This window comes from Cylas formicarius, unplaced genomic scaffold, assembly GCF_029955315.1.
Source record: "Cylas formicarius isolate icCylForm1 unplaced genomic scaffold, icCylForm1.1 PGA_scaffold_9__14_contigs__length_23061073, whole genome shotgun sequence".
NCBI lineage: Eukaryota > Metazoa > Arthropoda > Insecta > Coleoptera > Brentidae > Cylas > Cylas formicarius.
Window position 1 is genome coordinate 8,142,897 of NW_026844365.1, and position 15,746 is coordinate 8,158,642.

At 35.1% G+C, this 15,746-nt stretch overlaps 1 protein-coding gene across 3 annotated transcripts in view; it reads right to left on the reverse strand.

The window, feature by feature from the left end:
- LOC132707355 (tyrosine-protein kinase Src64B) overlaps window positions 1-15,746 on the reverse strand; it is a 48,493-nt gene that overhangs the window by 3,858 nt on the left and 28,889 nt on the right. For 2 of the 3 annotated variants that reach the window (XM_060679177.1, XM_060679176.1), the window contains exons 3-5: window positions 10,823-11,041; window positions 4,433-4,638; window positions 4,164-4,309 (exon numbers count right to left, since the gene is read on the reverse strand). In XM_060679177.1, the coding sequence (XP_060535160.1) occupies window positions 4,164-4,309; window positions 4,433-4,638; window positions 10,823-10,904 (434 nt within the window). In that variant the 5' untranslated portion in view covers window positions 10,905-11,041. The remainder of the gene's footprint in view (window positions 1-4,163; window positions 4,310-4,432; window positions 4,639-10,822; window positions 11,042-15,746) is intronic. The other variant, XM_060679178.1, reaches the window with a different exon arrangement.

Here is a 15,746-nt window from a genome sequence, read left to right on the forward strand (position 1 = left end):
CAAGATTAAATTATTAATCTCAAATCAAAAATCGTAAAAAAATATGGCTAATCAGTCCAAACAGTGTTATAGGCCGCATCAAGAGCTACAATTTTTGTATTTGCGGTTTTCGTCTACGCTGCTCGAGAAATTTGAAAAAATCCATATGAAAATCACTATTCCGCGAGCCGTCAAGACGCGATGACGTCATTGATTATTACGGCGCATTGCATGGTTTTCGAAAAGGCTTATTTTCTCAAAACCATTTACTTAGAAACATTCTTGGAGCAGGAAACGTGGCAAATCCATGGCTATAACCTCCATTTCCGGAATTTTTGTAATTATTTACAGGGTGTGTCGATTATGGGTAAAAATATCTAAAAGACCCAGAAAATTGCCGTTTTCGTTTGTAAATTATTAGTCGTTAATGAAAAACTATAAAATTCGTAAAAAAATTGATCCAAACAGTTTCGTAAATTGTGGGGAGAGAGAGTTTCAGGTTTCGTCTATCATACAGGGTTCGCGAGATACTTGGACTATTATAATTACTTGTACATTTTTTTTATATTTTTCAAAGTTTGTCGTCACTTTGAAATTAGTCGATACAGGGTGTATTCACATTCAAATTACATCGATTTTGCGAAAGTTCCATAGTGGTCCGCAGGAGCACGATAAAAAAAAACAATGCGTCCCTCTAGGAGAAGGAAACGCGAAGCGACTTCTTTTTGAAATATGAAGCTGCTTCGCGCTACGCGCTACGAATTTGCCCCGCCCACCGACGATTTTTCGAAAACCATGTTGTTTTTCTTGTTTGGTTCAGCATACACTGTTTTTTGAATTTGGTAAACTTGGTTTCTCCTTATTTGCAATGGCATTTACAGTTGAGATGATAGGGAGTATATAATGCATTTATTTGCTCCATAGAAGTATTTTCGTTTTCTGCTGCTTTAATTAAGTTAGGTATAAAAATACCAGAAACCACAACAATAGAAGGAATTACAGTCAAAGGAGTCAAAAGCCGAAATAAAATAAAAAAATATCAAATCATAACAACGGCCATAACCTTCAAAACAATCTTGATATAACAAACAAGTCTACCCGCCAAAACAATCGGTTAGTTTCGTTTCAGTTCGTTACAGGATGCCAATATCGGGAATATCACTAGTCACAAAAAGGTCTTGCTCGGAGCTTAGCTTCCTTATGAATTCTCACTAGATGGCACTGTAATCGAAAAAAGAATACGACTATATGCTATTTGCCAGGAAACCTGCGCAAAAGTGGTAAATAACAAGTGTCTAGTATTTATTAACTTAACAAACGACAGTTAGAGTTGTTAAAGGCTTTTGAGTTATTTTTTAATTTTTCTAAGCAATTCGTTTCCACACTCACTAGTTCTAGTATTTTTAATTCCTTCCTGTGCCTGTTTTCCTCCAACAGAAATGTTTTTTTTCTATAGATAACCCCAACTGCTTTCACCGTTTTCCTCTAACCAAAAATGAACGTGAAAATACGGAACACTTCCAGAAAAGTACGAAAAGAAATCTCAATCTCAAATCTCAGTTTTTTTTTTATCATCAAAAAATTCAATGGAAAAACTAGACTACGGCACTGCATTCCATGGCATTTTTAATTAATTGCTGAAAATTGCTTTAATTATTTTTTCCCATCATTCGCACGCCCAGTTTTAGTACTCTTCTCTAACCAAAAAATTGTCCAAAAGACAGGCAACTGAAAAGTGAATTGACTCTGTATTTTATAGTTTCTTTAATACCTTTTTAAAAATTGTTTTAATTCCTTTTTCTCTATCACCCCACCACGGTTTCTTTTTCTATTTTTTTCTAACCAAAAAATGGAGAACAAGCGGAAAGGTTTAATAATTTCCAGAGAAAAGTCTGACCACGGTACTAAGTAGGAAAAAAAATCAAATCAACGACTATATTATTTTTAATGCCTTCTTGGAAATAACCAAACAAGTGGTGAAAAGGCTTCAATAAATTCCACAAAAATTTTAATGCCCCCCTAAATAATATTTTAATTTATTATCACAACCAAAAATACCTCCCCATCCCCTTTCAAAAATCGTTGAAATCACCGCGCCCCGACCATAAATCGTTATTGCTTTTCGCTGGCGAAAAACACAAATCGACAAGCGGCACCATTACGCTGTCGCTATAAAAATAAACAATAAAAGCCATTGTGTACGGGCGACGGGGCAATATAATTTTGCGAGACGTGCGTCGCCATTAAAAAACTTTTTTTTTAGGCGGGCGCGCGTTTCTCAGAAATTTATTTTTTTTTTTGTACGGGGGCAGCGATCTGCGTCGCAGACAAAATGGCGACGACCCCGTAACGTCGCAAACTCGAACTGACCGGCTTCAAGTTCAGGCGGGCATGGCTAAAAAAATACCTTCGATGTGGACCCTAAATATTTAATACTAATTTATTTTGATTTTGACTCATAAAAATATCATTTTCGATAATACTTTTCTTATCATTTTTGGGTGATATACTCTGTTTCTTAATGTGAGAGAGTTATAAATTATTAGCGCCTTAGTGCTTAAAATTAGAGTAACAGTTATTTTCCGTTAGTTGTTGCCAAAGTTCGTTGACAATGGCAAAGGCACTTGAGAAAAAGAATACCACGTCTTGGAAAAAAGACATCGTTCACTGACTTAATAAGAAGTATTTTCAGAAAGTAATGAAAAAGGACCTACTGGGGATTGTAAGTTTCAATAAACCTCTTTTTACGAAACTTGTTATCGACTAAATCATTGTAGCAAGGCATACCACCAATTTTAGAACGGGGGACCAAAATCGTCTGTCTAATTTAAGTCCGTAATACTTTTTTTTTAACTATTGTTACATTTTATCTTAACTTTGTCCAATGATCCCTGTCACTGAAACTTTACATTACATTACATAAATGGAATATAATAACAATTTACTTAACAAATAATAAAATGTAAAATTTAATTAAAAAAATTAAGATTAAAAATAAAAGTTAATATTTAATTTTTTTAAGTGCTCTTTCCCGTTTTGAACAGTACCGTGCTTTAAAAAACTCATTTTATTATTTATTTTATTATATTTACGAAATTTAAAAACACTTTCAAAATTCTTCAAAAAAGAAAAAAAAATCGCAGCATTTTTTTTGTTACTAATTTAAGTTCAACTTTGCGTCGTCTTTCCTCTTTTTTCCGCGTTCCGCCGCCCAAATGTCACTTCCTGCGAGCCGCGTCGATATCTATTTAATTACGTCGAGAATAAATGGTCTGTACGTTTTATTTTTGCCTTGTCTTATTTGAAAACTAATATTAAATTATCCTTGTTCCTTTTATTTCTTTCATTTTTTTCTTCATTGGAAAAAAAGGCATCAAAATTACAACTCTTTTTTATTATTTTTTTTTAGAATTGAATTTTTTCAATTAAATGTCAATTTAAATGACAGGACAACAAGTTTAAATCACATGATTTTGTTAGTTATATTTACAAATCATTATTAAATTACTTTTTTTTAGTAATTGTTTAAATTGAAAACACATTTTTAAAAAATTTTAGAACTATATGCATTCGACGCAGGATGAATCCAGAAGTTTTGTGAAAAGTATTACAGTAGGGTGTGGAAGTCCCTTTGAAAAATCAATTTTAGTTTTGAAAGTTTTCAATTTAAATTGAAATTACAGAGCAAAATATTTCAATGACAAGTACCTTTTTTTTTGGTTTGTTTTACTTAAACATTACAAAAATTTTCATTCTTTTTTTAATTGAAAATTTTGCATTTGAAGATAACCCAATTTTTTTTGAATTTCGACAACCATATCGAAACTTCGTCAATTTTAACTTTCAAAAGTGGCCATTTTTAGTGGCAAATGCGTAAATTGCATTTTTGTGCGTTTTTTATTTGAAAACAATTATTCAATTATGTTTATAGTTTTCTTCAATTTACTCTTTGGAATGGAATTGAAAAATCCAACTTAAATATTTCTATACATTTTAAAAGTTGCCGTGTTCAATTTACAAATTACACATTTTTTTAAAAACTGTTTTCTTAATGTATAGCAGAACAATACCCGCTTCTGGTGCCGCCGTTTTAAAATTTTGGTTCGAACGGTCTTGAATATAGTCACTCCAACTTCCAAATTTTTTACTGGGTTGATTTTTTGCCCCACACCCCGTTAACTTACTCTTCACTTTCAACGCTCAACTCGGGTGCGACGAAATTGCCGGGAATGTAACCCCTCTCCTTCGTCGTCAGGTGAACCACCATCAGCCAGTCACCGTCCGAATCGTCCAGGACTTCCATACGGTCTCCCTTCTTGAAGGAAACGTCCTGGAAATAACAAAAATCTATACCAACCAAATATATTCAATATTTTCTACATTTTTTCTAGCCCAATAAGTGAATAAACTAAAATGGAACTGGTCTAATGGTTCGGCGGGGGTCTCCACTTACTTGGGAATCTCGCGCCTCGTAACTATAGACCGCCACCACCACGCGGTGCGGCTTGACGCCGGCGCCGCCCCCGGGGGCGGTCGGCGTCTGCTTGACGGACGGCTTGACGACTACGGGGGCGACGTGAGGCGCCGGTGGTTTCCTGATGATGTCGTGCTTGATTTCCGGATACCTCACCGCCGACGGTTGATTTGGAGGATATCGTGCTTAAAGAGAAAAATATTTTATTAAATATTTTTTTAGAAATGTTTTATAATTTAATTTTTTTTTTCAAAAAACATTTCTCAAAAGCTAAAGAGTCAATTTTGGAAAAGACAGGGACCAGTTCGGACCAATGGCGCGTACGTGGCGGTCAAAGAAGTGTTCAAAGAGTTTTAGATTATTGTGTATCTATACTTTTCCAAATTCTGCCTCATGCATAATAGAAAAAATCAATATTTTTTTTTTAAGTCGAATGAGGTTTATATAAACGCAAATTATTTATGCTTATTTACCCCTCCCCCCTTCCCCGGCCACGTGGTTACTTTTAAGGATAGGTATTTCGGAAATAAAATGTCCATTTAGAGATCCACAGAAAATTGGATATCATTTTTTTCAATGTCTAAATATCGGAAAACTTAAATTGTTTTTTAGTAACTTTTATAATTATACTTCATACAATTCTTTTAAAAACACATTTCATAGGATTGTGAAGAAAAATATTAATGGTCTTAATTAATTTCTAATTACTTACTAAATGTTTTTAATTAAACGTTTTGTCGTGCTTTTAATTTCAATGATTTTAATTAGGTTTCTTAATTTTCCATTTTTCTCCTCCTTTTTAGTCAATGAATGAATAGATATTTCGAAAAAAAAATTAATTTTATTGGCGTATCTAATTATATTTTCCACTTATTTGTAAGTATTTCGGAAATACAAAATATCGTTAAAAATTCTTTTAATTAAACATTTAAATGCAAACAAAATTAATTAATTTACATTTTCAATTTTCTCTTTGTTTTTTCTATTTATTTGTTGATGTAAAGTACTTCACAGGGATTTCGGAAATATAAAATATAGTAAAATATAGTTTTTTTTTAACTAAACATTTAACGGGATCGCAAAGAAAAAAAAATAATTCACAGTAGTACCTAGTTAAATTTGTGAATATTTCGAAAATTTTCAAACAGTTTCAAATTTTTAAAAAATCTCTCACCTAGATACATTCCAATTTCCACTGTAAAATTAATAAAATATATTAATAATTTCTGGACCAAGTTAAAATTTACAAGTTTCTCTTTTTTTATTGTTTAACTAAACATTTAACTGGATTGGAACGACAAAATTGAATTAATTAATTAATTGTCGTACTCGACAATTCAATTTTCTCCATTTTTTTTTTAATGTAATGTATAGACTTCATAGGCATTTTGAAAAATATTAAAAAGTATTTTATTTTACAATTTTTTGTTTTTTTTTTCAATTTTCTTATTAATACGAAGTATGCAAAATGAGTATTTTGAAAATACAACATATTGTTTCAAATTTTTGCCATTTAAGCTTTATTTTCAAATTTTCTCTTATTTCAATTTCAGACGCTACTTTAACACAAAAGATCAATACAAATATTTAAATTATTGCTTTCCAATTAAATATTATTTATAAATTTAGTCGACCGAATTGTCATTCGTCTCGCGGTGATTTTATTTAAAACAAAAACCGAGAGTTACCCAACGGCAATTAAGACATCGATCGCCCGCGCAAAAACGTGCGAACTAGAGAAATTTTCGCGTTTTCCAAACAATAACTCTTTTGATGACGTAAAAACAGAAAAAAAACCGGGTCCGATCGAAACGCGAACGCCAATTAAGCGATCCGCCGATCGGAATCGATCGCCGTTTCCTCTTCGCTCAAAAATTATACACAATGTTGCAGCGTAAATAATTAATTACGGACGGAAGGAGGGGGGGGGCGACGTGGGGCGGGTGGAGGAAACGTTTTCTAAACGCCTTGTATATGATTAAACGATTGAAACAAAACCAAAACGGCGCCCGATATAGAGGCTAATGCACTCCGGCATATCATTATTACCGAACGCATGGGTTTAACCCATTTCGCGTGCTCAAGGCGACTCGTATACAGGGCGTTTCTGCGAATCCCCGCGGATCGATATCGAGAATAAACAAAATTTATTTTATAGAGTGAGGGTCCGCGAGTCGCCATTTTTGCAAGACGCGAAAACGAATTCATATTTTCTTTAATATCATACAGGCTTTCACAGTAACGCCCACAAGGTAGGGTATAAGGGAAACGGATGGTCCTAGAAATTTGAAAAAAAAAGTAAATCGGTTAAGATAAAGTGAGCGAAATAATTTTCGAGTTTCTGAAATTACCACCAGGGGGCGGTAAGTAATTCTTCTTCTTCTTCTTCTTCTATATTAGGCACTTCTGCTTGTTTTACTTCAATGTAATTTTTATCACAGGTTGTCGTTCCATCACTATCCGTTGTTCAGACATTCTATCTATATGTTCATTCCATCCTTGCTTTCTTTTGCTTGTCTAGGTGTTAATCTTTTACATTGCACATGTACACATCACAAGGACCGAAGATGGACACTTGGAACACACTGTCTATTGAAAACCAACACACACCAATAGATATCCGAACGCTGAGTCTCACTACCACCCATCACAGATACAGGCAGTGGCCAATACAGGCTTACGAACGAGAAGAACAGAGATGATGAACAGAGTTGAACTGAAGAAAATTAGTACCTGTCTTCTTCAAAACGGATTCCAAAGACGCATCATCAGCAGAGCAATAAGCAAACAACAACAGCCGCAACAGAGAGTGCAGGACGAAACCCAAGAGAGATCGATCGCTGTTCTGCCATACTGCCATACATCAAGGGGGATACTGACAGAATCGGCCGGATATTACGGAAACACGAGATGTCTACGGCCAACAGACCTGATTATACTGTTGGAGCAAAATTAAGAAACCCAAAACAAAAAAATACTTTAGAGAACCAAGGAGTATATAGACCAACAGACCAACATCGATTAGCAGTAAGAAATAAACAAACAACATCGGCTTTATTCCAGCACCAACACCAGACAGGCCATAAGATTGATTTCGGCACTTGTAAACAAATTGGCAATGTTTCTGATTTTAGGACCATGATTATACGAGAGGTAATCGAGATAGAAAAGTCCAGACACCTAAATACAATATGTGTAAAACGATAATCAAACGGCAGAACGATACACGGCAGCCAACGGGGACATCGCAACCACGATCGGCCGAAATAAACAACGCGGCAATTCGGGGGGCGGAGCCGTCTCCCCTCCCGCAGAAGCAGCACCGTTACCACCTTCGGCGCAGGTTATAAATAGCGCACGTATCGCCGATAACTTCCCAGTGTTCGAAGTGTTTTCGGAGCGCGAGCATTGAAGAATCCAAATGAAATCTTGGCGAACGTTTGCAGGATTCCATTTGGAGTCCAACAAGCGAACGGATGATAATCCGGAATATTTTTTCAACATATCGTGTCGTTTAGGCATCCCGCTATTCCATTTGTTTTTACAGTTTGCTCTTTTATTTCATCCTTTATTTTATTATCATACGATAATCTAATTCCTAAATATTTAATGTTCATTACTTGCTCCATAATTTGGTTATCAAGTTTCAGCTTATATATAATTGGTTCTTTAGAGATTACTTGCGAATTAGTTTTTTTGGCCGATATTTTCATGCATTTATATTACATGGATGTAGTAATCTCTGCAAATCATCAATACCAATACCATCGTCCATCGGCGTAACAAAATACTTGTATTTCTTTATTACCCACCTTATAGTCTTTTTTTGTTTTTTACCTCTCTAAAAAATTTCTAATGTTTACCATAATTAAAATGAGAACTTTTTTAAAGCTAACAAACTTGGAATCGTCTGCTATGTTTTCCCTAAAGTTACGATTGCTTACCTTGCAACCAGGTGGCGTTTTCTGATATAATCGCAAAAAAAATATTAAGATAGTCAAATGAGGATCCATCAACTCACTGAAAACCATATCCCAATGTCTTTATCTTAACCTAAAATATGCACAAAAGAACTTGGTCACTAATCAATTGATGGTGACTAACTAATTCCATTAACTATTGACGTATTTAAATAAAACAATTAAACAATTAAAGTAAAACATATCTTTTAACAGAAATTCATTTATAATTGTCACGAAAAAAAAAATTGTTTTGATCTGACCAAACGCTCAAGCATCAAATTAGATGCTTGTCAAAGTTTCTGATTGCTTACCGTTTCTTATTTTTAAGTTTGCTAAATGTTTATTTCACTAAAAGTGTTTACCGTAATCCATCATAATACTCATGATTTCAATACACAATTTACTACTCAAATAATTAAATAATTGATTAGCCTTAGTTGATTAAACCTAATTAATGTAAAATTAGTAATAGCAATTAATAACTCGAGAAGGGACAGCTTCTGGGTAATGTTGTGCGAACCAAAGGTACTGTCATGACAGTACAAGATAAAAACAAAATTTTATTTTAATTAGAAATATTATTTGGCATACTAATTAAGAAATTATATATTCTTTGAGAGTTAATTTCTTTTAATTATATTTTTGGTTAGGATAAAGATATAATTTGACTATCTAATGACATAAAAAAGTCATATCGTTGCATTTGCTCTTGCTCAAGAAAATTATTTTTTTTTTGCGATTGTCAGAAAACGCCACCTGGAAGCCAGGTAAGCAATTTTAATCGTGCCACTCGTAGCACGATCAAGATAAGCCCTTTTTGAAGGACTCCTAATTCATTAAAATGGATTAAGTCTTGTTGGAGACATGGAAATTTATTTAAGAAAATGTTCGAACCTTCCCACCACTTGCAGACAAACAGCATTAAACAAAAATCATTTGAATTTGTCTCAGAGTTCAAATAGTAACTTCGTTTAACCCTGGATAATATTAGAAATTTTTGTAGAAACTTAGTTTTAACATTACAGATAACAATTACTCCCTCTGGTTTTTTTTTAACTTCTAGTACCATTCCCTAATACCATACCCTCGTTGCAACTACTGGCATACCCGGTATATACGAGACGCGGGGTAATTTACCAGAAATAAAGCAATGCTTGAGACTACTCCAATATAAGAAGATTTGTTCGATAAATGTGGTAGTAAATGTTAGTAATTAAAAAGATACAACGTAAAACTTAACAAAGGTATTAAAAGATGGCACATTTGGTGAAAATTAAAAAAGAAACATAGAAATAACCTATGCATTTGTGGATTTTTATATCCATTAAGCGATTTAGTGAAGAATTGAAGTTCTTTGGCAGACAATACGAAATAAGAAATTACAGGGTGTCCAAATATAAAGAGCGTTTTAAAGTTGTAAACATAGGCTCTGCGTCACAATGTCATCACTAAAGTCTATAGCAAATTTTGATCCAAATTTTTCGGAATTTCCCAAAATAAGTGATTTTTTTAACATTTTTTTAATAAAAAATGTCAATTTATTATTTTTGATTCACAAACTATCCGTAGGATCAAAATTTCATGAAACTGATTCATAAAAAATGTTCCCATACGAAGGGGACTTTAGTGGTGAAAATAGATATATCGAATAGGTATTAAAAATAAAACTAGATACTTAATCTTCATTAAAATAAGAATAAATCGGACTGCACGTTTATCTACAGGAACCTTTACGTGAAAATTAGAAAAGAAGTATTAAAAATAGCAACATGCTTTATTTACTATAAAAATCAATGGAAATAAAAAGTCGGGTCAATTAATCGGTTAATTTCACAAGCAAAACCCAAATCTCGAACACATGGGACCTCGACGCGATATCGGATACGCCGTTACATAATAATAAATATACGGACGAACGCCATGTGTGCGAAGTTCTGTTCGAGTGAAAGTTGTGGCGGAGTATTTTTTAGGAACGCGCCGGAACCGGGAACGGGACTCCGCTGAAGTGCAGTCGCGCTCATCGTCCCAAGGCAAACAAATCGGTACTTTCGGCAATATTGTCTCGCTAGCAGAATTTTTCGTATTTCATCGAACGAATCGAGATAATCGATATTTCAATATCACTACTCACATTTTTTCCAAAATAAAAACTATGTGCGTTTCCATTAAATGGATGAAATTTCCATCCGCAAAAAATCGATACCCTATCGATAACAAATCTGTTACATATGGAAAAATTAGAGACTTATTATATACAAAAATTGTCGACTTACTAAATTGATACCAAATTATCGATACGCTATCGACTTACTAACTCGATACACTATCGACTTACTAACTCGATATACTATCGACTTACTAAATCGATACCCTATCAACGTACTAAATAGATACCATATCGACTTACCTATTTTACTGTCAGTCTTAATGCTTGGCAACCGTTCCGGTGCCGGATGGCCGCTGCCGCAGCAACAGCAACTGTTGCCCATGGCGGCACCAACGTCACCACCGGCGGACGGACGATAGAAGAAACCGGCCGGCGGGGACCGGGAACGATCGGTGAAAGGTGGGGGCAGGGGGAGGCTACGACGCTAGGCGATCACCACCGTGTCCCCGGTGTCATCATCTGCAACATAGATCGATTTCGAATTTTTTTAAACACATATTATAATTAAAAATAAAGGAGACCGGTTATTTTTAAAAGTCCGCCCGTGCGAGATGAACTCGTTCCCGGACCGGGTAGTATCGATTCGTGCGGCGACGTCCACCATTTTGCGCAGCAAACGAGAACAAACAAAAAAGTAGATAATTTAATTTTTCATCGAACATCGAAAAAATAATATTTGCACGAACAGCGATGTTCGAGTACGCCCCCGCGTACCGCCAGGTGACGATGTAAACTTTTGACCCCAAACAAAGCAATATCTCGCAATCGAAATTAAACCGGCGTAAAATAAATATGATTAATTAAATATAGCGACTAAATATTAGCCGCCGGATCAGAGATTATTCCATATCGGAAATTTTTATCAATCGTATACTCGCGAAATGTTTTATCAACGACAGACGAAACCACGCGTTTTTATCGATAAATTCACCGTCCGAATCCAATTCGAGATAAAAAATACGAATTCGTTAAAACACGAACGATTTTTCGGCAAAAACAAATTTACTGTACGAAATCGATGCGTATCGATCAGTTGAATCTTCCTTCGTTTGAAGCACTTCTGGTCTATTAAGTGTCAATTTGGAAGTTACAAGGTATAGCATTAATAAATCTACTTTTTCTCAAAAATGTTGCCATTTGCGCCCTCTACTTTTCAACCCACTCTATCATTCTTTATCACTTGAATTCGTTGACAACATAAGGCTATTTATGAAAACTGTCACTCCTGACTGGACTTTTCGTCGTACAGTAGAACCCCGATTATCCGTGCGCCCTTTATCCGGGAGGCGGCTTTTTCGGGCGGCATTTTAAATTGATCAACCACGCGCGGATTATCCGTGGCTAACGGGCAGAAGTTGGCAGCGCATGGACGCTGCATGCACTGTGTCGTTCTTTTCAGCGAATCCCTAAATTTGTGTCGGGTTTTAACCTATTACATTTGCCGAGTGCTGATCGACCGGCTCGTTAGTTTGGGTTAGTTAGTTAAACGTAAACAGAGGCACAAAATGGAGCGTACCGGTGTTATGCGTCAACGCAATGTTTCAAATATTGAGCAAAAAATGGAAATGTGAAAATAACATAAGTGTTTTTGTGTTGGCTAAAAAGTATAACATTGTAAAACACACAGTTCGTGACATTGTAAAGAGAAAAATCAAATTACAGAGCTTTGTAGCTAAAGCACATGGTGCTAAAGCTATTTCTGATCGAAAATCACTAAAAGGGTCTACTTTTCGACAACTTGATGATGCTATGAGCAGGTGGTTCTTGCAGAAGAGATCGGAAGAGGTCCCGATATCAGGACCTATGTGTGCAATTTTTTTAGGTTTCAAAGGAAGCAAAGACCGTTTAACAGTTTTGTGCTGTACCAATGCCTCAGGAACGCATAAGCTTGGGTTAGCTGTTATTGGAAAATCCAAAAATCCGAGGACTTTTAAAAATATAAAAACACTGCCCGTTGATTTTAAAAAATGTATACCCGAAGTTCGAGCTTATCAAAAAGAAAATAATGTTCCACCAAAGGCTGTACTGTTACTGGACAATGCGAAATCGCATCCTAATGTTGTGCAACTTAAGTCCGAAGATGGAAACATATTCGTAGCATATTTTCCGCCGAATATAACATCTATTGCCCAGCCAATGGACCAAGGGGTTATAGAGGCTTTATAGAAAAGATCTTATGCTTCAAGAAGAACGTGACATTGTGGAATTTTGGAAACGTCTAAATTTGAAAGAAGCAATATATGCTGGGATTTTAATAGAAGATACAGAGGAAGAAGATGTTATTGGAGAAAATAATCAGTTAAATGAAGGTGGGCTATCGATCGAAAACACAGCATCTATAGCCTTGCAAATAATTGGTTTGGAAGATATAGAAAATAAAGAAATACAGGACTGGATAGAATGTGATCACAAGGAAGCAGGGTAACGTAAACGTACTTATTCAATATTTTGAAGAACATCTTGCAATTGATGGGAAATGAAAGAAATTATACAGTGTAGAAGTTACGAAGCCCAAAAACAAAAATCAGTGATATTTTTAAGTGATTTTTGCAAACATAATTTATTGTATACATTTTGTATATACTATATTTTATTTTTTGTAACATGTATGTTGTATCTTGTATTACGTTTGTTCTCTTTGTTTGACAGATGTATTTATCTAAACAAATTTTAAAAAAATACATAATAAAAAAAAGGTATTTGGATTATACGTGTTTTCGATTATCCGGCGAAGGCACGCACCCTCCGACTATGTAATGAGCCGAGTCGGATGGACTTTGAGCACTGTAGTCCATTTGTGAGAGCTCTTTATAAACATGTTTTTTAATTTAGCTGGAAATAATAGTTTCTCGATTTCTTCTTGATATAATGTAATCAAATGGATTTTGTATACTTTTCTCTTTCTAAAGGTTATGCAGATTTTGTTGTTTATCTTAATAATAACATTGTTATCAACAACAAATACGTCAATAGCAACTTCGATAGCGACTCAATCTAAAACGATTTCCTTTGCGCAATACAAAAGATATCTTTCCAATTTGTCAGATATTTTATCGACACAATCGATATAGGATATAAATCATGATTTCAGAATTTCGTTTACTTATAAACTTATTTACTGTACTACAATAAAATGTCATAATTTGTCCACGAATTATATAGGATACTCTTTTTGCAGACATTTTTGTTGTAATGAAAATTTAGATCAATTCTTTTGGACATGCTCAATTCTTAGTTTTTTTTTTATTAAAAGAGTAATCGACGAAAGATGTAATAATCTAAGTATCTAAATTCAAAACAAACATTTAATTAACTCGATATCAGACAGCACGTGTAAACAACGATAACAAATCCATTACGGCCCTGCATTAATCACGGTCCTGTGCGATTCGCGATCGCGTTGGTAACCGGATACTATATTACTAACAAACGAAAACCCAATAAATAAATTGGCAACGTAGGGCTAAATACGTCAAAAGCGTATAATAATACCGAATCATAATACGCTGTAATGGCAATAAAGTTAAAGCAAATAACGAGAGAGTTAATTTTATATACGAGATATGCACGTATTTATGCGCGTTTATGTGCGAATTAATGTTCGAAGAATTTCCCGCGATAAGATGACCATCGATCCGCGTCAAAATGGCGGCGACGCCTATCGCCGTTGTTGATTCGGTTGTCGGTGCGATGTCGCGGAAGTGGTTGCGAACCCGGCGGTTTGCTCAGTCTTCGTATCAATTTGTATTAATTTACATAAAAAAAGTTTGCATTTTTTATTCGGGAAGTTGACAAAGGCTATGGAAATCATTCCTAACAAAATTTCGAGACTGCAAAAGATACTCACTGAATAAAACAGATTTTTCTTAATACCTAATATAAAAATAAACCGTATTAAACTCATCAAGCGTAACGCGTATTAATCTTTATTTAATCCGACATAAGGTTCCTGAGTTTTGGAAGTACCAAAACTTCAAACCACCCCATCACCCATCATGTTAAAAGTGTCGGAAAGAAATTTTCACGAGCAGCTCTGAAGTTTTATTAACAATAACAAATTCTCCCGATAGATTACCGAACAATCTAATTGTGATATGAACTACAACTACAAACCAAATAAGAAACATAAACCAAAAATGAAGAATGTAAAAACAATATTCGCTGCATATACATACATAAAAAGTACCGAGTTAGGAGCACTCGCCAGTCCTCAATTGCTATGTTGTTTACAGAATACTGACAGTATAATGATGCCATTTATGGCATAATTTACACCATTAATGTCCCCTTGAGTATCAAATGGTCCTGGTAGGTGTGGATTACTTTAAAGAATCTGCCGCCAACAACTTGCAGAAGAGGCATTTTTTTTATTTTTCTGTAGACTATGCAACTGCTGACGAAGTGAGATAACAAATTCTCTCCATAGGTTCGATCCCTTCAATTGATAGGTGGTCTTTTGACTGCACCTTTAAACCATGTCCTTTTGTGGATCATCGTCGGAAACTAACGAAATGGTAAGATAAGTAAGGTTCCACCACGTGCCCAGCGACAGCCAGATATGTAAGAACTCATATTTCTAAGCACAGATCGGGTAAATGAGCCGGTCATCTCCGTTCTTATTTCCGGAACATCTGCGGCGAAATAAGATTAAAAAAAAAAAAGAAGAGATTATGGTGGAAACGGCATCCTGGTATTATCGAAGATAATCGTACGGTACGAATGGGACAAGACCGTCGTCCTCGGTCCGTCCGTTCAGCGAAAACTGGTTGTATAAAATTACAGTTAGAACGCAAATAGCGATTAAATTGGTTCTCTCTTCCATGCTCGACGCGGAACGCGAGAGAGCACACGGAAAACGGCGTTATGCGAGCGATACGGCGGCCAAATACCTCAAACCCTTCTTACAGGAACGAGCTAACTAAAACGCATATTTTCTCAAAAGGACAATATTTTAAAACGAACGACCTCTGGTCGCTCGACATCGTTGCTACTATAGGCTTCAACCAGAACCGTTTCGTTACTCTCTACTGCCAATGAACAGACTATAACTGTCGACACACGTCATAATATGAGTTCTAATCTTCCTCCCTTAATCTTCTTGCCAAAATAACATTTCCAGATGGGGGCTACTCTTAAGAGTTAAATTCGGGTGTATGAGTATCAA